Consider the following 22,498-nt stretch of genomic DNA (forward strand, 5'->3'; position numbering starts at 1 on the left):
ATCTCATATTTCATATTAGTTGCTGTGCTCTATAATGGAAGAGGTGGTGGTGACATTCCAGTGTGAGGTGGCAGCTGTGCAGTTGTTCTTCTGAAGCTTCTTGAGTCTGTAATGTGTAGCTGGTCTGTCTCAAGTTGTGAGAAGAGTTTCCTCTTCACTGTGTTGAAGCATTGGGTAACAAGGTGTTTCTCAGTTAGTGTGGATATAGATCCTCTATCCATCCATAGTTTCCTCATGCATTTCGTTTATCTCCTGTTGTAGTAGCATTCCATCAGTGTCAAGTTCTCTTGTCTCATCCATGTATGGTTTATTCCAGTTATCAGCAAATTGTCCTGGTTCCTCAATATCTGATGTGGACTTTGTTCAGCCTGGGGGACATCTAAGCTAGCATGAACTCCCCTAGTTCGTGTCACTCATATTTTTGAGGTAGGCAGGTGAAGCATTAGGTCAGGGGTGTCAAACTCAAATTTCATTGAGGGACACATCAGGGCTTTGGTTGACCAGGGGTGGGGGCAACTGGGTGGGCATAGCCAACTTGACGCCACTCTCCAAACTGCTGGCATGTTTACTGTTTGGACTTAGTAGACTGGCTGAAGCCATGCTGGCCCGATGTTTTCTCTTTGCATTGGGTAGACCGGGCCGAAGCAATGTGGGCCAGCTCCTTATATTTTCCCGGACAGCCCCACGGGCTGGATCCGACCACATCGCGGGCCACATCCAGCCGGCGGGCCTTGTGTTTGACACCCCTGCATTAGTGGGTCTTTGACAAGGACCCCAACCAGATTTCAGCTGGAATTTAAACCTCGATTTCCAGCATCAAAGACTGTGCTTTAACCACTACGCTCCCTAGCCAGCTAGGTGGTGAGGAGATATATATAGATATTATCCATCCATCCATCCATCTCCCCATAATAGCTGGATTAAACTCAGGAATTTGATAAGAGCTGCTGTCACCTCCTGTCACAGTTGCCATCATTTTGGCCTTTTGCTCATGGGCCTAGCATCCATTATTTATGAGTCAGGCATGTCTTTCTCTGTAGCGCCTCTGACTGCTAATTTTCTGTATCTGGGAGGGGAACTGGCTGGAAATGTGAAGTGCACCGAGTGAGTGCCAGGGGAACTTTAAAATGGATGACAACGCTCGCCTCATGAGGATGTCTTATCTACCTAATCAGCAAGGGATATGTCAAGGCAATATCTAAACTCATTTAGCTGGAGTCAGCGATATAGACCCTTAAGGGAGGACTTTTAATGAAACATCTTCAGCTTGCTTCTCCCACAGCTGCTGGTAGGACCAAGATGCCCCTCCAGGCATAACACCCCAGAAAACTCTGCTCATCTCGCTAGTTCTTCCCCAGCACCGTGTTGTGCTGAGGCAGCTGGGCTCTTGCTCTGGGTGCCCATATTGGATCCGTGTCTGCCTTCCCTTCCGAGAGCACCGGGCTGTCTCGTCTCATTACTGGATCTGGAATGGAAACCCTGCTCCTGTTCTCTTTGTGGGATTGTGAACTGCTATCTCTCCCGTGAGAAATTATCTGCCAGAAAGAGAGGCTTTGAAATTCTTGGGTCTCTACACAGACTAAATTGATAACAACATATAAAAACAGAAGGGGGGGGGGAGAGAGAGAGAGAGAGAGAGAGAGAGAGAGAGAAATAGTGTACGTTTAGCATGTCAGATTGAACAGGAAGGAGTAATCCTTTAAAATCCCATCGGTTTTTTATATATATAAAGGATCAAAAAGATATTGGGTATAAATAGAGCAGCTTTGTAACATTATAACTAATGTAGGTGCCACATTGATATTTATGTTTCACAAATGCTTGGAGATATGAGTGTTTCTTAAAGCAATACATCATAATATTTAACCATCCTCAGTTTAAGAAGTTAACCATCATTGCATCCCAAATGCTCACTAAAATAAGTTCTTATTGAGCAGTAAATAACAGTGAATACAAGCTAAAAAGAGTAGGACCAAAAGAGTCAGCTGCTTCTGTTCCGGGCACAAAGTTCTTCCTTTGCAGAGCTCCAGTGCAAACTAAAAATTGGGTTTGCTGCCAGGACAGATTTATCAAAATAACACTTCCCCATATTTTACCATGCAGTCAGAGTAAGGTTAAATGGGGAATATTGGCTTCCTCTTATATCCGTTAATTAGGATAATTAATAAGGGGCTCCTACAAAGGCAAACTATTTTCCAAAGCACCAAAAGACAAGATGAGAAACAATGAATGGAAATTAACCAAGGAGAGAAGCAACCTAGAAGAACTACGGAGAAATTTCCTAACGGTGAGAGCAATCAACCAATTGAATGGCTTGCCTTCAGAAGTTGGGAGTCCTCTATTACTGCAGGCTTTCAAAAACAGACTGGACAACCATTGATCTAAAATGGTAGATTTTACCATTTTGAGCCTGCATGAACAGGGGGTTGGACTAGAAGACTTCCAAGGTCCCTTCCAATTCTCTTATTCTATGTTCTATTATATGTACATTTAACTACTTTTATCATCATTTACAGTAGTTTGCTTAACCCTCAATATAGAGTTGTATTTATGACATAGTTAAAGTCTTTGGGAGGTCTTGTTGCCCAAGTTGCCATACAGGAAGAGAAAACCCAAAGCTGCAAAGATAGAAGAGTAGAGTAGAATAGAAACTTTATTGTCACTTTAAATGTACACTAATCATTATACATTAAAATTAAATTTTGTAGCATTCAGCTCTCAAAAGATAAATATTATGCATATACTCACATACACAAACATATATGACACAGATAAACATTACAGCCTACTTCAGCTGTATACATATACATGGCAAAAAAAAAAAAAAGAATCCTATGAGTTTACAAGATGGATGGCATGAGGAACAAAGCTGTTACCGAATCTAGTAGTCCTGCTAGAAATACTTCGAAACCTCCTCCTAAAGTGGAGCAACAGAAACAGACCGTAAACTGGGTGTGTGGGGTTTCTAAAAATGCTTCAAGCTCTAAGCACATAGCGCTTATAAGCAGCATCCTGAATAACAGAAAGTGAGCTTCCTATAATCTTCTCTGCTATCCTCACTATTCTCTGTAGGGACTTTCTATCTGAGGCACTGCTGCCACCAAACCAAATAGTGATGCAGTTTCTTAAAATGCTCTCAATGGGGCCTCTGTAAAAAGTGGCCAGGACAGAAGGAGAAAGATGTGCTCTCATCATCCGATGTAGGAAACGCAGACGCTGCTTTGCACGCTTCACTAAGGATGACGTGCGGAGAGACCACTTCAGATTGTTAGTTATCTGCACCCCCAGACACTTAATACTATTGACCACCTCCACAGCTGCAGCCTTGATACAAAGTGGAGTATGACTATGCCAGCTCTTTCTAAAATCTACAATGATCTCCTTTGTTTTGTTAATATTCAAAACCAAGTTATTTTTATTGCATCAGCCCACCAGAGCCTTCACCTCCTCCTTATAAGAATTTTCATTGTCATCCTGGATAAGATGGAAGATGGAACAAAGAGTATGAAGAACACAGTGAAAGATGGAATGAAACTACTACAGATTGACATATTAGGCATCAGCAAATTGAGATATACTTTCAGCCAGAAGATCACACTGTTGGGGCATGAGACACAAAGAAGGAATAATCTTGTTTTCATAATTAAGAAGGTTACAGTAAAAACAATATTCTACTACAATGCAATCAATAACCAGATAATATTAATTAGACTTCATGGATATCCCTTTAATATGGTGATCATTCATATTCAGTTTATGCTGCAATCACCGATGCAGAAGAAGAGGTTGATGAATTTTTTGATCAATTTGAAAGTGACAAAACAGCCAACCGAGATGAGCTGCTTGTGAGTGGAGACTGGAATGCCAAAGTTGGAAATATTAGATATACAGATCAGGAAGCCACACTACAGACAGAAGGTGATAAAAATGGATTGGCTCCAGGTTGACAAAAGAGTGAGATAAGACTGTATGTTCTTCCCTTATTTATTTACTTACTCAACTTAAATGCTGCAGACATAAGGAAAGCTGGATTGTTTTAAAATTAGAGGGAGAAACATCAATAACCTGCTCAATGCTGGTGACACTTCTCTGATAGCCAAGAATGCAGAGGATCTGCTACCTCTAGGAATAAAAGTGAAGGAACACAGTGAAAAAATGGAACTAAAAGGAGACCAAGCAAATGAAAGCAGGTATAACAACTAATCTCAGAATTGATATTGAATATATTGAAGTGATAGGTAACATCTGCCTTTTAGGATGAACATCAACCATACAGAAAGAGGTAGTTAAGAAATAAGCCACAGACTAGCATTTGGAACAATAACAGCTGCAGGTGGACATGAAATGTTTAAAATCAACAAGGTGGAAATTGAATTAGATCAAGAATTTATCTTCCTTGGATCAAAAATTGTTCATGATGGCAGTTGTACACTTGAAATCAAACGCAGGATAAACTTAAGCCGCCCTGCAATAGTTAACATGAATAAGATGTGGAGAAGCAAAGATACTGATATAAATACAAAAAACAGGCTAGTTAGAGCAATAGTCTTCCCTGTAATGATGTACGGATGTGAGAGTTGGACGCTTACAAAGAGCTGATCAAAAAATTTATGCCTTTGAACTGTGATGCTGGCGCAAAGTATTGCATATGCCATGAGCAGCCAGAGCAACCATCAGAGTGGTGCTTAATCGTATAAAACTAGAAACATCACTAGAAGTCAAATTTACAAGACTGCGTCTGATTTACTTTGGCCATCTCATGCGTGCAAATTCATTGGAGAAGGCAATGATGCTAGGAACGGTTAATGGGTCAAGAAGAAGGGGCAAGCAACAGTTCCGCCGAGCCAGTAGTGGTGATGATATAACGTCACCGAACCGGTTCTGGCCCCCCTGCCCTCACCCCCCACCCCCCCGCATTATTCTTACCTTTTATTTAGCCCCACCCCCAATCTATTGCTGCCTCCTGAGTTGATGGCTAGAGGGGAAAAAACTGTTTAAACTCTTGCCGCGGGGCTTCAAAGGGCCGCCCTACAGCTGATCAGTGTTAAAAGCAAACAAATGTGTAGACCGGTGCCTGCAAAAATAAATGGGTAGACCGTGGTTTCGGGGTGGAGTACCATCAGTACGCTGACAACACCCAGCTGTACATCTCCACCCCAGACCACCCCAACGATGCCCTTGAAGTGATGTCCTGGTGCCTGGAGGCCGTACGGATCTGGATGGGGAGAAACAGGCTCAGGCTCAACCCATCCAAGACCGAGTGGCTGTGGTTTCCGACGTCCCGATATAGTCAGCTGGTGCCATCACTGACTATTGGGGGCGAATCATTGGCCCCCACGGAGAGGGCTCGCAACTTGGGTGTCCTCCTGGATTCACGGCTGTCTTTAGAAGAGCATATGACGGCCGTGACCGGAAGGATTTTTCATCAGGTCCGCCTGATCCGCCAGTTGCGTCCCTTTCTGGATCGGGACTCGTTACGCACGGTCACTCATGCCCTCGTCACCTCCCGTCTGGACTATTGTAACGCTCTCTACATGGGGCTCCCCTTGAGCAGCACTCGGAGGCTCCAACTGGTGCAGAGTGCGGCCACGCAGGTGGTGATGGGAGCAATGTGGCGCTCCCATGTAACCCTCTCCTGTGCGAGCTGCACTGGCTCCCGGTGGTCTTCTGAGTGCGCTTCAAGGTTTTGGTTATCACCTTCAGAGCGCTCCATGGCTTAGGACCTGGTTATTTATGGGACCGCCTGCTACCACCAATAGCCTCCCACCGACCAGTACGCTCCCATAGAGAGGGGCTTCTCCGGGTGCCGTCGGCCAAACAATGTCGACTGGCAGCCCCCAGGGGGAGAGCCTTCTCTGTGGGGGCACCTACTATCTGGAACGAGCTCCCCCCGGAGATACGGAGGATCCCGGATCTGTATACCTTCCGTCGCGCGCTTAAGACGTTCCTATTTCATCAAGCTGGCCTGACCTAAATTTTCCTCTTTTAAATGGGAATTTTAAATTTGGTTTTAAATTATTGGGGTTTTAAAATGGTTCAGCCAAATTTATTTAATCGGTTTTATCTCTGTTTTAAATTTTGTATCTATATGTTTTATTTTATGGCTGTTCACCGCCCTGAGTCCTTCGGGAGTAGGGCGGTATATAAATTTAAATAATAAATAAATAAATAAATAAATAATAAATAAATAAATAAATAAATAAATAAATAAATAAATAAATAAGTAGGTAGGTAGGTAGGTAGGTAGGTAGGTAGGTAGGTAGACCAGTGTCTGCAAAAATAAATGGGTAGATTGGTACAGCTCTGCAAGCAGTTAAAAGCCTGGTAGACCAGTACCTCTGCTAAATCCTAAAGAATTGTCACATGGCCATCAAGCCACACCCACAAAATAAGCCACGCCCACAGAACCCATAGTAAAAAAAATTAGAATCCACTCCTGGCAAGCAGAGAACTTGCTGCATTGATAACGTCAAAATTGAAACAAAGATGAACATCCATCAAGAAGCCATGTTTGACAGGGTAGCGTGGAGAGTACTTGCCTATAAAGTCGTTAAGAGTCGGACATGACTGGATGATTAAAACTACTACTAGTGCTTGGAAGAATACTCACGAAGACCTTGGAGAAGATATTCAGATGGCACAGTATCACAGTACATCAGAATATTTGAAGCAGTGATAAGTAGCAGGATAGGAAATGGATGATCAAACCAACCAAGAGGCCTCACATGACTAGGCTCAAAATATTCCACTTTGTAGCTCTTTGGAAAAGGTTATAATGCTGGGAAAGGCAGAAGTAAGAGAAGAAGAGGCTGACCAGCATCAGGAGGGAGGGACTCAGTTACATTTGTGATGAATACATTGTTAGATGACTTGAAAAACCAAGTTAACCATCATGGAGAAAATCTCTGGTCACTAAGTCAGTACCAACTTGATGATGGCGCATAATTAAAAACTTCAACTTAGAACCAAGCATTTGGTCAGTTTTCTATACTTCCATGAATACTGAAGGATTCTTTTCTAGAAAACCGATTCTTGCTTGTATAAGCATGGCTTGGCTCCAAAGAAATGCATTCTAATTTTATTTGCCTAAAGAGATATTTAGCTGCAGCTTGTAGTGGTTCTCTTAAGTTATCTGGCAATTACAGACTGTTTGAAAGCAGAAGGGAATTTAAAACTTATTTCTGCTTTTATAAAACAAGGGGTGTTTTGCTATTAACGTAATAGTTTTCAACTGCTGGTACATGAGACTCAGAAAGAGTGCAGGTAGGTCATTGAAATATTTGTAAAGTCTTTAATACTTACCATAAATTTTGGGAACGTGTTTCAGGTATGAAAACTTTAGAACCCCTGAAAAGCATTTGATGGATGATCACGAGACCTTCTGGGAATTCCTAAAGTGGCTCTCTGGAAAAATTCATTTTAGTTGTTAATCAGTCACTGGTACAGGAGGAAGGTAAATAAGCTGAACGTGACACTTGATTTTGACGGGTAGTAAGTGGTGAAGGAGAGGGAAAATGAGAAGACGATGGGATGTAATATTGTGGTGCCTCATTCAGATTCATACTTTTACCCTTTGGGAATGGGAGAGACCGATTCTAAAATTCGTGTAAGCACTTTCAAAGGTAGGGTATCAGAGGAGGATTTATTTATTTATTTATTGCAAAATTATAGTAAAGCCAATTAATTTAATTGAAGATTCAGATGGATACCTAAAAGGTTGGTGGGGAGCCTTTACCCTTTTAACTTTGGGGATGTATGTATGTATATTTATATACATATAAAATATGTATCTCTTAAAACTCACCGTGGTGTATAGCCTGTTTTTTAAAAAAAAAATAGCTGGGGAGGGAGCTTTCCAGAATTGTCATTATAATAAATGTCATTACTACAGAGTAAGCTCTCGCAGGGAAACCAGTTTTATGGCCTCTAAATGATGGTCACCACAATGTAGTGCAGATGGAGTGGTATCGTGCCAAAAACAGAAGAATGAATTAAAATTGAGTTTCCAGGCAAGCCGGACCGAAGGGAGTTGACCAACGCTTGTTGCTGCTTATCTGAAAAGCATAGTTAGAAATTAAAATTCTAAAACAATAATGCTTCTTTTAAGCTTCAACATCTGTTGAACACATTCTCTAATTCCTTAGAGTTTTATGTCTGAATTTTCCAACAATCTGGTTTTTTTCCCACTGACTGTGATTTGTGATTGTAACATTTTAAATGTGTGAAACCTTCAGGGATGTTGTGTAATTCTAATCTGAGTAAACTCCTAGAGGCAAAGCAAGACCCAATATCAAATGGTGATGTGAAGCATTTACGTCTCTAATAGCCCCAAAGCAGCCACCACAGGGAACAGTTTGAGGGACAGAACAGGAGAAGAGAGAAGTCTCTCTCTAAAACTTTGGTCTCTCTTTAATGAAGCCTTATCCTATTTAAACATTAGATCATTGGGAGTTGTGTTATTCAGGGCCTTTTTAGTGGTGGCCCTGGAAAATGTACCACTCCAGATAGGAGGAATGTTCTCATGTTGGTTACTCTTAGTTGCTCTTCAGCATTCATGACTTTCTAGCTTGGTATCCTTTCTGCTTCTGTATCTGGGTTAGCTAGGGAAGGGCAATCTCAGGCTGGTTCTGCACATTGCTGTAAGCCATGATTAATTGGTAATCCAAAATTGGTGGTCTTGTATCACACAATAGGGGAGAGGCTAAAGCAATCTCATTTTGGGTTAGTGTGTAATGTGAACCTTATTTCAGAAGATAATGCTGGTCTGTGGCATTCACGACTCCCCAGGGTTGGAGCATGCCCTCGGCGCTTTTTAACATCTATGTAAATCTACCAAAAGGACTTAGCCATCAATTTGTGCGCAGTTTACTGCCATAACTGCACTGACTTTAAAAATGTTACCTGATTCAACTGGCTTTTATTAGGGAAGTGCTCCTCTATTGATGTTTTAGTCCTGCGGGGATTGCTAGGAGTGTATTCAGTTGAGTGAAATAGATTTTAATGTATTTTATATTACATAAAAGTTTAAAGTGTTGCCATTGCTGGGTTTTTGGGTTTTTTTTACACTTATAAGTTCTGCTGCTGTCCTATGTCGCCTTCAGGCAGGTAGCTTAAAAATAAAGTCAAAATGAAAGTAAACCAGGCTGTCTTACTGAATTTAGCATGGGGAAAAAGCGATTGCTGAGTAGGTCAGCACCCGATGGTCGCTGGTTGGTTTTTGCAAAGATTTTTGCAAAGAAGGAGGAAAATGGCTGGTTTTTCTCCAGCTTTTAAAAGGAGCGGTGAATCAGAAGTGTGCTTGTGGTGCTGTTGTGTTTTTATTTATTTATTTATTATTTAAACTTGTATGCCGCCCTATCTCCGAAGGACTCAGGGCGGCTCACAACAATAAAAACAAGAAAAATAAATATTAAAACTACCCAATAAGATTATAAAAAGACCATTAAAATCCCCTTTAAAACCCCTTCAGTCCAAACCAGCCAGGCGAAATAACCATGTTTTAAGGTCACGGCGGAAAGAGCGAAGGTTAGGGGCCACCCGGAGCTCCAGGGGAGCTAATTCCACAGGGTAGGTGCACCCACAGAGAAGGCCCGCTCCCTAGGGGTTGCCAGCCGACATTGTCTGGCCGACGGCACCCCAAGGAGGCCCTCCCTGTGAGAACGCACTGGGCGATGGGGAGCTGTCGCTGGCTGCAGATGGTCCACCAAATGGTCCATTTTACCTATATATCAGCACTGGGCAACCCAGAGGTAGATCACTATCTGGAATCCTTTTGGTAATCTTCAGAGCCTACCAGAACCTCATTTCTGAAATGCAGCAACACATACCTGAATCTTGAAAGTGATATCTGGTTCCAGTATCCCCACCCCCAAATCGTGTATATAATTTCTCATCAAGCTGTGTGTTGTATACTAGTTAGGTGTAGCCAGAAGAAAAAAGGTGGGGGGAGGGATATCCCCCTATAAATGGGAAACCGGTAAGAATTTTCACCTCCCGTGTGAGTAATGCTATGAAATCATTACCCGAGCTGCTGCCAGCTTCAAACATATTAGAAAAACCTGCCTCCCTCCCAGCTACCATCCTGATCCATGCCAAGCACACACAGAGTAAAGGGGTCAAAAGTTTCTTAAATGTTACATAGGTTTTACAAGCAGCAGCAGGCAGCACAGCTGTGTGTGCAATTGCATATGCACGTTGGTACAGTTACCTGAACAAGAAGCTCACCTGCAAAAGGTCCCGATCCAAATCAGGAAACGATATCCTAGGTGCACCACGTTGCTCTCAATTGACCGCATGGTGCTGAATTTTTGCACTTGAACTGCACTCACTGTGCATTGTTGGCTAGACAACCATTGTGTCTTTTATTTTTCAAGCTCTTTTTTCTCTTTTTTTAAAAAATTATTCTTGTGCTAAATTTTATAGTTCTTACGTTGTGAGCCATCCAGAGTTATCTGGAGTCAGGCAACGCCAAAATTGAATAAGTTAAAATTAATTGTTGAATTTCATTTCTACCTTGAGCACATCCTTTGTAAAAAGTAAAAGTCTTTGACTTACAACAGTTTGCTTAGTGACCGTTTGAAGCTACAACGGCACTGAAAAAAAGTGACTTATGACCATTTTTCACACTTATGCCAGCATCCCCATTTGTCACACGAATAAAATTCAGATGCTTGACAGTTGACTCATATTTATTACGGTTGCAGTGTCCCAGGGTGACCTTCTGACAAGGAAAGTCAATGGGGCGAATCCGGATTCACTTAACATCCGGATTACTGATTTAACAACTGCACTGATTCACTTAACAAATGTGATGAGAAAAGTCATAAAATGGGGCAAAACTCACATAACAAATTTCTCACTTAGCAACATAAATTTTGCACTCAATTGTGGTCGTAAGTTGAGGACTACCTGTATAGGAATGTTCCTCTTCCCCCTCAGCCAATTTTCAGGGATGAATTTCAGTTTCTGTCTGACAAGGTTCCTGGTAACCTTTCCCCCGTTGTGCCTTTTGATACACCAGGTTTATCTTGGCTTAATGTCTGCCTTGTCAAGAAAGGCCATGGAGTTCCGTCCTCAAAGTCTTGGGGTTGAAACGCTTTGAGCAGCTTCCAGTGGCTCTAAAAATACATTCCATGCAGGCTAGAATTATTTTCCTCTGTGTCTCCCAGTCTTGTCAACACTTTAACGAGCACTTTCTCAACCAAGGGTAGTGGAGATGAAGGCTGTTTTTTTATGAAAAGGAGAAAACTCGTCACTTCTGCTCTGGGCGGGCAGGCCTTGTACTCTGACACTGTTGTGCCTGAAGGCCGCAGTGCTCTGCCAGTAAGTAGACTGTAGCAAAATATCACCATTCAGCTTCTTCAGGGAAAACATTTATACTTTATAAATAAAGCATTTTTAGCATGTCTTGCATAACCATGTATATAATGATCTTGCATAATATATTATGCTTTTTAGGCTATGAACATAGTGGTTCCCTTCATGTTTAAATATGCAGTAGACAACCTCAACCAGCTGTCTGGAAATGTTCTGAACCTGAGTGATGCACCCAATACAGTTGCAACCATGGCAACAGCTGTTCTGATTGGATGTAAGTGTGATGCTTTAATCTGCTGACAGGTGCTGACTTTCTTCGGGAAGGCTTGGGAACATTGGTGCACCTGACCTTTCACGGGGAAGCATCTGGGGTGAACGTTGTCCGCGGGAGTCTCTCCTACTTTGTTATCATGAAGAATGAACAGAACTGCGATACGCTTGAGTTGTGTTATCTGCTGGAATAATAGCTTAGTCTCCAGGCCTGCTTTTGCGTTGTGTTTTCTTTTTTTTTAATCCAAATATCTGAAGATGAAATCTTTGACTTTAAATCTTTAACCTTTGACTTCTCATCCAGAAACATTAACATGGGGGGGGGTATTAAAATCTGCTGAAAATGAATAAAGTAAAATTAATTAGAAATTAAAGCCTTTTTCTCTCCCCTCCTCCTTTTACCAGACGGCACCTCGCGAGCAGGCGCAGCGTTGTTTAACGAAGCCAGAAACGCCGTCTTTGGGAAAGTGGCCCAGAGTTCCATCAGGAGGATAGCCAAAAATGTCTTCCTCCACTTGCATCAGCTGGACTTGGGCTTCCATCTGAGTCGGCAAACGGGAGCGTTGTCCAAAGCCATCGATCGAGGCACCCGCGGCATCAGCTTTGTGCTCAGTGCCCTGGTGTTTAATCTGGGCCCCACCTTGTTTGAAGTTGCCCTCGTGAGTGGGATTTTGGTACGTGTTGTTTTCATTCAATTGCGGCACCAATCGTTAGTTTGAGATCCACGTCTAGTGGCTCTCGGATATCCCTGGCACTAGGTGTGGCCCAGTCTTTGCCTTTCCCAGAACCCTGTTGAAGAAAAGAGGAAAAAGAAGGGGTCAGAAAGGCAGAGGAGGGCTGTTGCAGCCATCTAACATGGCCCCACCCACCCTTTGCTTCAGTTTCACCCCCTTTGAGAGCCCTGGTGACGCAGTGGTTAGAATGCAGCATTGCAGGCTGGCTCTGCCCACTGCCAACGGTTCGATCCTGACTGGATCGAGGTTGACTCAGCCTTCCATCCTTCTGAGGTCAGTAAAATGAGGACCCGGATTATTGGGAGCAATATGCTGACTCTATAAAACTGCTTAGACAGAGATGTAAAGCACTATGAAGCACTATATCAATCTAAGTGCTATTGCTATTGCTTTGGCATCCCCAGGGCAGCTCTTGGTGCTTTATTATTCTTAAGGAAATACAGACATAGAAAAAGTGGCCCCACTGGATGTTCATGGCTGTTAATCTATAAAAGAAGCATCCACTAAACATCATCTGAATGTGATGCTGATACAGGGAGCTGGTATGATAAGCAAGTTAACTGGTTGAATAAAGACAGCAGAACCTAACTTGATTCCAGGAGAAGTACCCAGTGTCTGTTTGAAAACCTCTCTTTAGCCGTAGAGCTGCTTCTGCATTTACTTTAAGAATGCATTTTCTACAACTTAAATGCATCTGAGCTCCGTTTGTATCAGACTCATGCAAAACATTTGAAATGGCCACTTTGCAAGGCAAAAGCTCAGTCCAAACCTGGGCACACAGAAGCCGCTGAGGAAAGCCTTGAGAGCATTGCACTGAGCTTTACTCTTTCTGGTGCTTGGAAGATGAGTGCTTTGCTTGCCCCAGTGAGTTTTGCAAAAGCCTCCTTTGCACAGCCTTCTTCCCTACGTTGCGAAATGCTCCATGTTTACTGTACAATGACCGGAGGATCCTAACAGGTAGAGGTAGGTCTTGCTTAGTGACCATTATGACGGCCTTGGAAAGGGTGCTTTATGCCCTGTAAAAGCACTTCTGACAATTGTAAAATGTCACACCCGCCCCATGCAGGCACATGACTACATTTTGGATGCTGGGTTCACATTTATAAGCATTTGCAGCGTCCCATGGTCACATGACTGTGATTTGCAATATCCTTTCCAGAGAAAACAGAAAAAAATGCGCATTGGATAATGCTGCATTTGCTTAACATCCGTGTGGTTCGCTTAATGACCATGTTGACTTGCTTTACAATCATTTGGTGACCCGTTTAAGGGTCACCTCAATTTATGACCAAAATTCCTGGCCCAATTTTGGTCCTAAATCGAAGACTGCCTGGATAATATCTCCCCACTTCTCTGGAAAAAAAACCCTTGTTGATAGCCTCTACTTCTCAATAATGCAGCATATAAGCTAAGAGAGAGCAACGCTCACAGATTATTGCCGCGAAGGCTAGCTGTCAGTATAGTTACAATGGCCCAGATGCTCTTTTTCTTATTCCATGCTTTCCATCTGGTGTTCTCAATATTCCACAGCATTTGAACCAGGTTGACGTTTAAGAGCAGGCACATAATCCTTCTCCTTCCTTAAATTAGCCAGGCTTTCAAGCCGGAGACCCATAAGTGTTGTGCCAAATCTCAAGCAGGAATGTAAAGACAGGATATGAAACGCATCCCCAAGTCAAACAGTGGTGGCTTTTGAGTTAATAACGCCCGGTATCTTTCATTTAAATGGGTGGGGTTTGCATTGTGCCAAGAAAAGGAAATAAACCCTATTCTAATTGGAGCTTAAAGTATGAAATCTCTCACAGCTGTTTCTCCAGATAGCAAATGCCAAGGACTCACACATGACAGAGTAATAAGTATCATTTTAGGACTGTGTTCTTAACTTGGCAGCTTGAAGATGTGTGAACTTCAACTCCCAGAATTCCCTAGCCAGCTCTGCTATCAGAGGAATTCTGGGAGTTAAAGTCTGCACATCTCCAAGTTGCTAAGGTTGAGAAACACTGGCCTAAAGGAAAAGAAACAGAGGCTTTAGGGTGCCTTGGATTTGTTTCCTGCCCTTGCTGCTGATGGTAAAATGTGCCCAGAAGCTCTCATTCATCAAAGCTGAAGTCGTGCAAATATGCCAGGCTGGACTATCCCAAAACTTTCAAAGAGAATAGCAATTTTTCCTTTGGAAATCTTGGAGTCACTTCTATGGGCTTAAAATATCATCATACAATGGCGCCTTATTCAGAGTTACGGCAATGCCTTGCTTGGCTGCAGCTGCTTCAGCTCTCAAGTTTTGGGGTTTTGGAAATGAAAGATCCATCCAGATTGAGTGATTCTTTAAGAATTATGACAAGAAAGCAGAATTGTACAGTAATGCTAGACTGTTATATGACCACCAGTCCATATTGGATATGGAGATATTTAGCGAAAGAGGTAAAACTGTTCTGGAATATCTTTGTACAGGTTCAACCTTGGTGGCACAGTAGTTAAAATGCAGTATTGCAGGCTAATTCTGCTGACTGCCAACTGCCAGTAGTTCGAGTGTCACCGGCTCAAGGTTGACTCAGCCTTCCATCCTTCCAGAGTTGCTAAAATCAGGGTCCAAATTGTTGGGGGCAAGAAGCTGGCTCTGTAAACTGCTTAGAGAGGGCTGTAAAGCAGTATATAAGCCTAAATGCTATTGCTATTGTTAACTCTCAAGACGTTTTTTTTCCTACTACCGGTATGTATTCAAAATGGACTGTGATTAATTTATGTGTGTGTGTGTGTGTATTTTTAGAGCGCGCATCAGAATTTTCATTTTTAATGTGTGCCAGTGTGTACACAGAAAAAGGTGACAATAAAGGTTATCTTATCTTAATTGGAATCATTGCAGCTTATTTCCTGACAAATCTGGTAAGATCTGCCCATCTTTTTCTTGAATCAAAGCTCCTGGATTCCATTCATTACTTCCATTCATTTTGGTTGAAAACAGCTCTCTGTATGCACTTCTTGTAGATAAAGATTCTTTCCCCTCCTCTGCTGTAAGTGCAGTAGCTCAAGAGCACAAGTTAAGTGTTTGTATCTGAGAGTCTGTGGCCTTGTGGAGCTGCTCCTAAGTGCACATGGTGTCAAGGAGCTAAACTTCCTGTACCATAATCTTCCCATTCCACTTCTCTTTGGCTTGTAGACAATTATTACTTATATGTATGTCTTGTCCAGAGAGCTCTCTGTACATCGATGTTCTAACTAAAATGATTGGAATCTCCCCCCCCCTTTTTTTTTTCTTTTCTCTTCCCTGCAGTATTATAAATGTGGTGCACATTTTGCACTCGTAACCTTGGGGACATTAGGAGCATACACGGCATTCACAATAGGACTTACGCAGTGGAGGTAAGACAGTCCCTGATGAGATTTGACTGCCTGGTGGAACTGGATGGGAAGAACTGTCTCTGCCAACCTTTTGTCTTGCAGAACTAAATTTAGGATCGAAATGAACAAAGCAGATAACGATGCAGGGAACGCCGCCATTGACTCTCTGCTGAATTATGAAACTGTGAAGGTAAGCCATTAATATTTTTAACTTTTCATATTGTCATTACTTGGGTAGACAAGTATTATTAACAATGCATGTCTTTTTTGGTACCCTTTACTCAAAAAAGATGATTTTTTGATGTTACAAATAATGACTGAAAGGATTATTCTTAGCCTAAATAGGTAAACAAATTTTCAATTACGTGGGCCATAAGCTGTTGATTACCTGTGTGTAATATAAGAATGCTGCTTCTCCTTTCATACTTTCCTTCTTGATTTGCTTCTTTTTCTTGCCAACCGGAAGTCCCTTGATTTGCTTCTTAAAGGAGCCAGATGCTTTTTTCACTGAAAAGTCTGCTTAAGTGTGTTTGATCAGCTGTAGGGCAGTTTGTTCATTCCTGTTCAACTAAAAGCAGAAATGCAAGCTCAGAACCCAAGCCATGATGGGCAACACAGTTTAAGGGCTAGCTAATGTGGATGGCCTGAATAAACTTAAGGTTAATCTCAATTTTAAAAATCAATATATCAAGAAGTGCCGTATTGAGAATATGGAATAGTATAAACCTAGACTCTGTTCAAAAATGCTTTTCTTGGTTTCAGCAGAAGCAGCATTTTATAGGAGAGAAACAGCAGGTAAAGAGAAACGGTTAACCTATTGAGAGTTGTTAGACCAAAAACATGGAGAAAATATAAGATGAAATCAAAAGAACAATTGGCTCCGGGGGGGATTTAGTTTTCAATGTGTTTCGTTTGCAGAGTTCAGAGAACGAATTAAGGTAGATAACAGGACATTTGGAATTGAGCAACAAAAGAAAGAATTTGAAGTTGAATTATGTATAAATGGCGAACATGTAATTGTTAAAATGAAAGAACTCTTACTGATATTGGAAACGGAGGATGAACAAATGAAAGAGAGTATGATAAAATGGGCTAAGAATTTCAAATAGAATATTGTTGGGAGAGTGAGAAAACATGGAAAGGGTTGAAATTTTCATTAAACCTTTGTTAAAACAAAATTTCTATAAAATGATGTGGTATCGCTGGTATATGACTCCGGAAGAATTAGCCAGTCACTCTCTCACAGCCTTAGGAAGAAGGCAATGGCAAGCCATTTTTAAAAATGTTGCCTTCCCCACTACTGCAGGAAACTTTTTCACATCAGCCAAGTTTGCAGTATTCATTGGGCATACACATGGCATTTCTTATTTATCAATATTTGACAAGGATTTCAAAAGCTTACAACTCAGTTTGCTACGCAGATTGGAACAATATCATAACAATATGTTTCCTGGGTGCAGCTGTAAAAGTAGGGTTGTCCCAATCTGAATCCATACTCATCTGGAAAACTGAATGGTAATTCTGGGACGGTCAGCTTTAACCCCATACGACACCTGTTGTCTTGCCTGGCTCTTTAACCACTGAGGATGAGCCATGGATCAGTGTTACAAGAGAATGTGCTATTAGGATGAAAAGACTGCATTTGGCCGGTAAGAACATATGAAACATGGTACGTCTTGATGCGCCAGATCATGCTCAATGGTTGGTCCAACTGATTCACAGAAAACACAGATACAGGTAATCCTCAACTTACAACAATTTATTTAGTGACTGTTCAAAGTAACAACAGCTCTGAAAAATGGAACCATTTTTCACAGTTACGACCATTGCAGCATCCCCGTGATCATGTGATCACAACTCAGATGCTGGGCAACTGGTTCATACTTATGACCGTTGCTGTGTCCCACGGTCAAGTGATCCCCTTTTGCGGCCTTCTGACAAGCAAAGTCAATAGGGAAGCCAGATTCACTTAACAACCGGGTTAATAACTTATTAACTGCAGTGATTCACTTAACAACTGTGGCAAGAAAGGTGTTCTGACTCAGCTCCCCAAACACAACAAACCCTCTGTAGCTGAAGCAATGATTCCTTTATTAGGAGCGCCAGCAGCCCTGGCAAAAATTTCTCTCGCAGGCTAACAAGTCTGTCCGGCAGGGAGACAAATAGTTGTCTGCCACATCTATTCATCTCCGCCCCCTGCCCTTTATCCTCAGAGCTAGGGTGGGGCTTCGCTAGCAGCGGTGGCTCTTCTGTCCCAAGGATGGGCCCATAGATTTCTGCTGCTCTCCTCTCCTCTGCCTTCTGCACATCCGCACGTCAGGCACTGGACCCAGCTGTTCCTCCTCTTCCTCATCAGCCACCTCCAGACCTGGAGGCTGTTGACTCTCCATCTGAATGCTGACAGACGGCCCAGGCTCCGCCTCTGTCTCTCTCTCTGCCAGCTCCATTCCGTCTTCCCCCTCAAAGCCCTCAGGTTGCCCTGATGCTGGCCCTGATTCCCATGCCATCTCCTCCTCCTCCTCCTCTGATTTGGCTGCTGGAAGGGCCGACAGGCCACAACAAAAGGTGAATGTTTCACTTAACAACAGAAATTTTGGGCTCAGTTGTGGTCATGAGTCGAGGTCTACCTGTAATTGCATCCTAAATCATAAAATGCCGAGGATTCTCCTAAGGAGATGAACCCCGTGCCATCTTTTCTCCCTTTTCGTAGTACTTCAATAATGAAAATTATGAAGCCCAACGGTATGATGGATTTTTGAAGACCTATGAAAATGCCTCACTGAAAACTACCTCAACTTTGGCTCTTCTTAATTTTGGACAAAGCGCTATATTCAGCATTGGATTAACAGCCATCATGGTGATGGCCAGCAAGGGAATTATTGCAGGTACCTCTTAACGCGTCCAAACCTAGTTCTTCATATTAAACTCATGTTTCACTTCCCCTCCCTGCTCTACCACAGGTTGATCCTTTTCCTTGCTCTTTTCAAATGCATGTCCTGTATTTGTGGTGGCGCCCCAGGTGTTTCCCCCCAGCCACGCCAGCTGGCACCACCAAGGACAAGGAAGGCGGGTTTTGCAACAAGGGGTTGCAGGTCCCCCCTCCCTTTTTTCTGCTACGTTTTGTAATTATGTGATCTAAACATGTGGCTGTCCGCTGGCTTCATCTTTAATATGAATCTGTGCTGAATATGAATTTGAGTCAGGTTCATTATAGCTTTGAACATAGAATAATAGAATTGGAAGAGAGCTCGGAGATCTTCCAGTCCAACCCCCTGCTAGAGCAAGAGATCCTATACCCGTGATGGCGAACCCATGGCACGCGTGCCACAGGTGGCACACATAGCCATATTGGTGGGCACGCAAGCTCAGCTCCAGTGTGCATACGCATGCCGGCCAGCTGATTTTTGGGCCTTCTGGGCCCACCAGAAGTAGGAAACAGGCTGTTTCCTGCCTCTGGAGGGTCTTGGGGGGGGGGGAAGGCCTGTTTTTCTCTCTCTCCAGGCTCCAGAGCCTTTCTAGGAACCTGGGGAGGGCAAAAATGGCCTCCCTTCCCCCCCCAGAGGCCCTCCTAGAAAGGCTCTGGAGCTTGGGGAGAGCAAAAAATGGGCCTTCCGGTCCCACTGGAAGTTGGCAAATGGGGCGTTTCTGGCCACCAGAGGACCTCCAGGGGCGATGGGGAAGGCCGTTTTCACCCTCCCCAGACTCCCAGAAAGGCTCTGGAGCCTGGGGAGACAGAAAAACAGGCCCACTGGGCCATTGTGTGCCAGGAGTGGGGGGAGTGGGGCGGGCGCATGCGTGGGGGCGAGGCGCGTAGAATTATGGGTGTGGGCACACATGCATGCGAACCCCCCCCCCCCATGCTCAACCACGCTCCTGGCACGCGATGGCAAAAAGGTTAGCCATCCCTGCCCTATACCATTTCAGTCTCTCTTTAAAAGCCTCCAGTGATGGAGCACCCACAACTTCTGGAGGCAATCCGTTCCACTGGTTGATTGCTCTCACCATTAGGAAATTTCTCCTGAGTTCTAGGTTGCTTCTCTCCTTGGTTAGTTTCCAACCATTGTTTCTTGCCTTGCCTTCTGGTGCTTTGGAAAAAATAAGCTTGCTGTGTCTTATTTTGAACCATTAAGCTACACAGCTGACAACTGCCTTATTGCTTATCTGCCTTTTCTTTGTCACGAAGGTAATTTGACTGTTGGTGATCTGGTCATGGTGAACGGATTGCTGTTCCAGATTTCCTTGCCCCTTAACTTCCTGGGGACGGTATATAGAGAGACGAGGCAAGCGCTCATAGACATGAACTTATTGTTTACGCTGCTTAACATCGACACTAAAATCAAAGTGAGTATTGTCTATAAAATCTTCGTTTTTAAACATTTGTCTTGTATGCTAGTTTAAAAGGAATCCAGATTTGTTTTTAATGGCAAGATTTGAGCAGTTACTGAAGATCCTTCATTTTAATGTTGCATTTCTGAAAGAGCATTTTTTGGAAAGATGGGGGCGCCAAGCGGGTATGTGTAATCTCTGCATTTTATATAAGTGTGCCCTGTGCATTGAAATTTTATTCTGTCATTTTAATTAATGATGCAGAATTGATTGTGCGAAAGGCTGCTTTGGAGCCAGACCATTCTGGCAAACAAAATTATTGAACTTGAAAGAAAAGGGGAGAGAGAAAGAAAGAAATTTACCTGTGGCTGAAACTGCTAGGGTTTGTTTTTTTAAAAAAAATTATCATTACTTTTAACCTCTTTCAGGCATTTGCTTGTGCCTCATTTTCAATTAGATCGATTGTTTAGCTTGTTAAGCTCTTTAAAATACCTTCTGGGCAGTGTGTAAAGCGGGACTCTTCTCTTAATAGGATAAAGAACTGGCTCCACCCCTGCAGATCACCCCACAGACTGCTACCATCGCCTTTGATAACGTGCATTTTGAATACCTTGAGGGGCAGAAAGTCCTCAGTGGCGTGTCTTTTGAAGTCCCTGCAGGAAGAAAAGTGGCCATTGTAGGAGGCAGTGGGTCAGGGTGGGTAAATGGATGCACAAAATTCTGCATCATTGATTGATTTCTTTTTTCTTTTCTTTTTTTTTAACGGCAATAAAAACTTCGGTTTTTATAAAACTTGGATTTTAACAATGTGCAAAACATTGTTCTAATCCTGAGTCTCCTTTTTTTTTTTTTTGAAGGAAAAGCACAATTATGAGATTATTATTTCGCTTCTATGAGCCTCAGAAGGGAGAGATTTATGTCGCTGGCAAGAATATTCAAAATGTCAGTTTGGAAAGCCTGCGGAAGGCTTTAGGAGTTGTGCCACAGGTATGGTTTTTTTTTTCCTCCCTTGAAAATCATCCTAATGTTGCAGGCCCAGAGACTGATGTAATAATGAGGAAACTCAGGCGATGAAGCCAAATAGAAGAAGGAAAAAAACAAAACCAGATCAGATCAGCAGGCCCAGCTTGTGTGAATAAAACAGTTTTTATCAGATGATTAAAATCCCCCAGAAAAAAAGGTCTAGACTGATGTCCTTCTGAAACTAGTCACAAAAGCTGAAAACATCCACCAAAAGGATTTCCTGCTAAATCCTGTGTTGCTTCTGGAGCTGGAGCAAAATAATCCCGTGGAAGCTGCTGGCTGGGGAATTCTGGGAATTGAAGTCCACACTTAAGTCGCCACAGTTGAGAAACACTGCTCTAGAGAAGCAGTCGTATCTTAATAATGCTCAGGTTAGGTGATTCTTGCCATGGCACTGGCTTGGAAATGTTTTCTCACTTTTAACGCATTCCAGATTACTCTACAAAGGGGGTAAACAGCCTCCTGCCCTTCTGGTTTGTTTTGTTGGTCCTTACACTTTCTTGTCATTTTTGGCAAGACGCCAATTAGAGCCTTTGAGAGTTGAAATCTGAATGATTTGTAGGCCCTTGGTAGGCTTGTCCTGCCATGTCAGCTTTCCAGGCTGTTTTGTAAGTAATGTTCATCCTATTATGGGGGCCCTTCTTCCTCTCGGCCGCTCTAGCTTGGATTAGAATGACCTTTGCAGCAGCATCTTGGACCACTCTTCAAATGTCCCGGGAGCTCTGTGGTTTTTGGAAAAATTCTAGCCAACTCTGACTTTGTAAACACCCTTTGTATTGCCAGTTAGCATTTGATACAGGCAGTCCTCGACTTATGATCACAATTGAGCCCCAAAATTTCTGTTGCTAAGCGAAACATTTGTTAAGTGAGTTTTGCCCCATTTTACAACCTTTCTTGACACAGTTGTTAAGTGAGTAACACGGTTGTTAAGTGAATCTGGCTTCCCCGTTGACTTCACTTGTCGGAAAGTTGCAAAAGGTGATCACATGAACCTAGGACATGTAACCATCATAAATATGAGTCAGTTGCCAAGCATTTGAATTTGATCACGTGGCCATGGGGATGCTGCAATGGTCGTAAGGGTGAAAAACGGTTCTGAGTCCCTTTTTCAGTGTTGTAACTTTGAACGGTCACTAAATGAACTGTTGTAAGTTGAGGACCACGTGTATTTGTTTTGTCTGCGTATATCTTAGGATGCTGTTCTCTTCCACAACACCATCTTCTACAACCTCCAGTATGGCAATATCAATGCCTCCGTGGAAGACATCTACGCGGTGGCAAAGCTAGCAGGGATTCACGATGCCATTCTCAGAATGCCCAATGGGTACAACACCCAAGTAGGCGAGCGAGGTCTGAAACTGTCAGGTAAGGAAATCAATGGGCCGCTGGTCTCTGCACCTCCCTTTTCCTGTCTTGCCTCAGGCTTGATGCTCAGCGTACCACCTTTAAAGCGCTCCATGGCTCAGGACCTGGGTACTTGCGGGACCGCC

The 22,498-nt window shown here is 42.9% G+C and overlaps 1 protein-coding gene across 1 annotated transcript in view; it reads left to right on the forward strand.

Annotated features, from left to right (window-relative positions):
* ABCB7 (ATP binding cassette subfamily B member 7) overlaps positions 1–22,498 on the forward strand; it is a 90,524-nt gene that overhangs the window by 47,670 nt on the left and 20,356 nt on the right. Inside the window, exons 5-13 of the mRNA XM_070951960.1 lie at positions 11,458–11,590; positions 11,992–12,260; positions 15,592–15,680; positions 15,762–15,849; positions 18,370–18,544; positions 19,843–20,000; positions 20,518–20,681; positions 20,843–20,972; positions 22,202–22,373. Of these exons, the coding sequence (XP_070808061.1) occupies positions 11,458–11,590; positions 11,992–12,260; positions 15,592–15,680; positions 15,762–15,849; positions 18,370–18,544; positions 19,843–20,000; positions 20,518–20,681; positions 20,843–20,972; positions 22,202–22,373 (1,378 nt within the window). The remainder of the gene's footprint in view (positions 1–11,457; positions 11,591–11,991; positions 12,261–15,591; positions 15,681–15,761; positions 15,850–18,369; positions 18,545–19,842; positions 20,001–20,517; positions 20,682–20,842; positions 20,973–22,201; positions 22,374–22,498) is intronic.

The sequence above is a fragment of the Pituophis catenifer genome, unplaced genomic scaffold, assembly GCF_029215685.1.
Source record: "Pituophis catenifer annectens isolate HBS135680 unplaced genomic scaffold, rPitCat1.0.hap2 SCAF_11, whole genome shotgun sequence".
NCBI classification, from domain to species: domain Eukaryota; kingdom Metazoa; phylum Chordata; class Lepidosauria; order Squamata; family Colubridae; genus Pituophis; species Pituophis catenifer.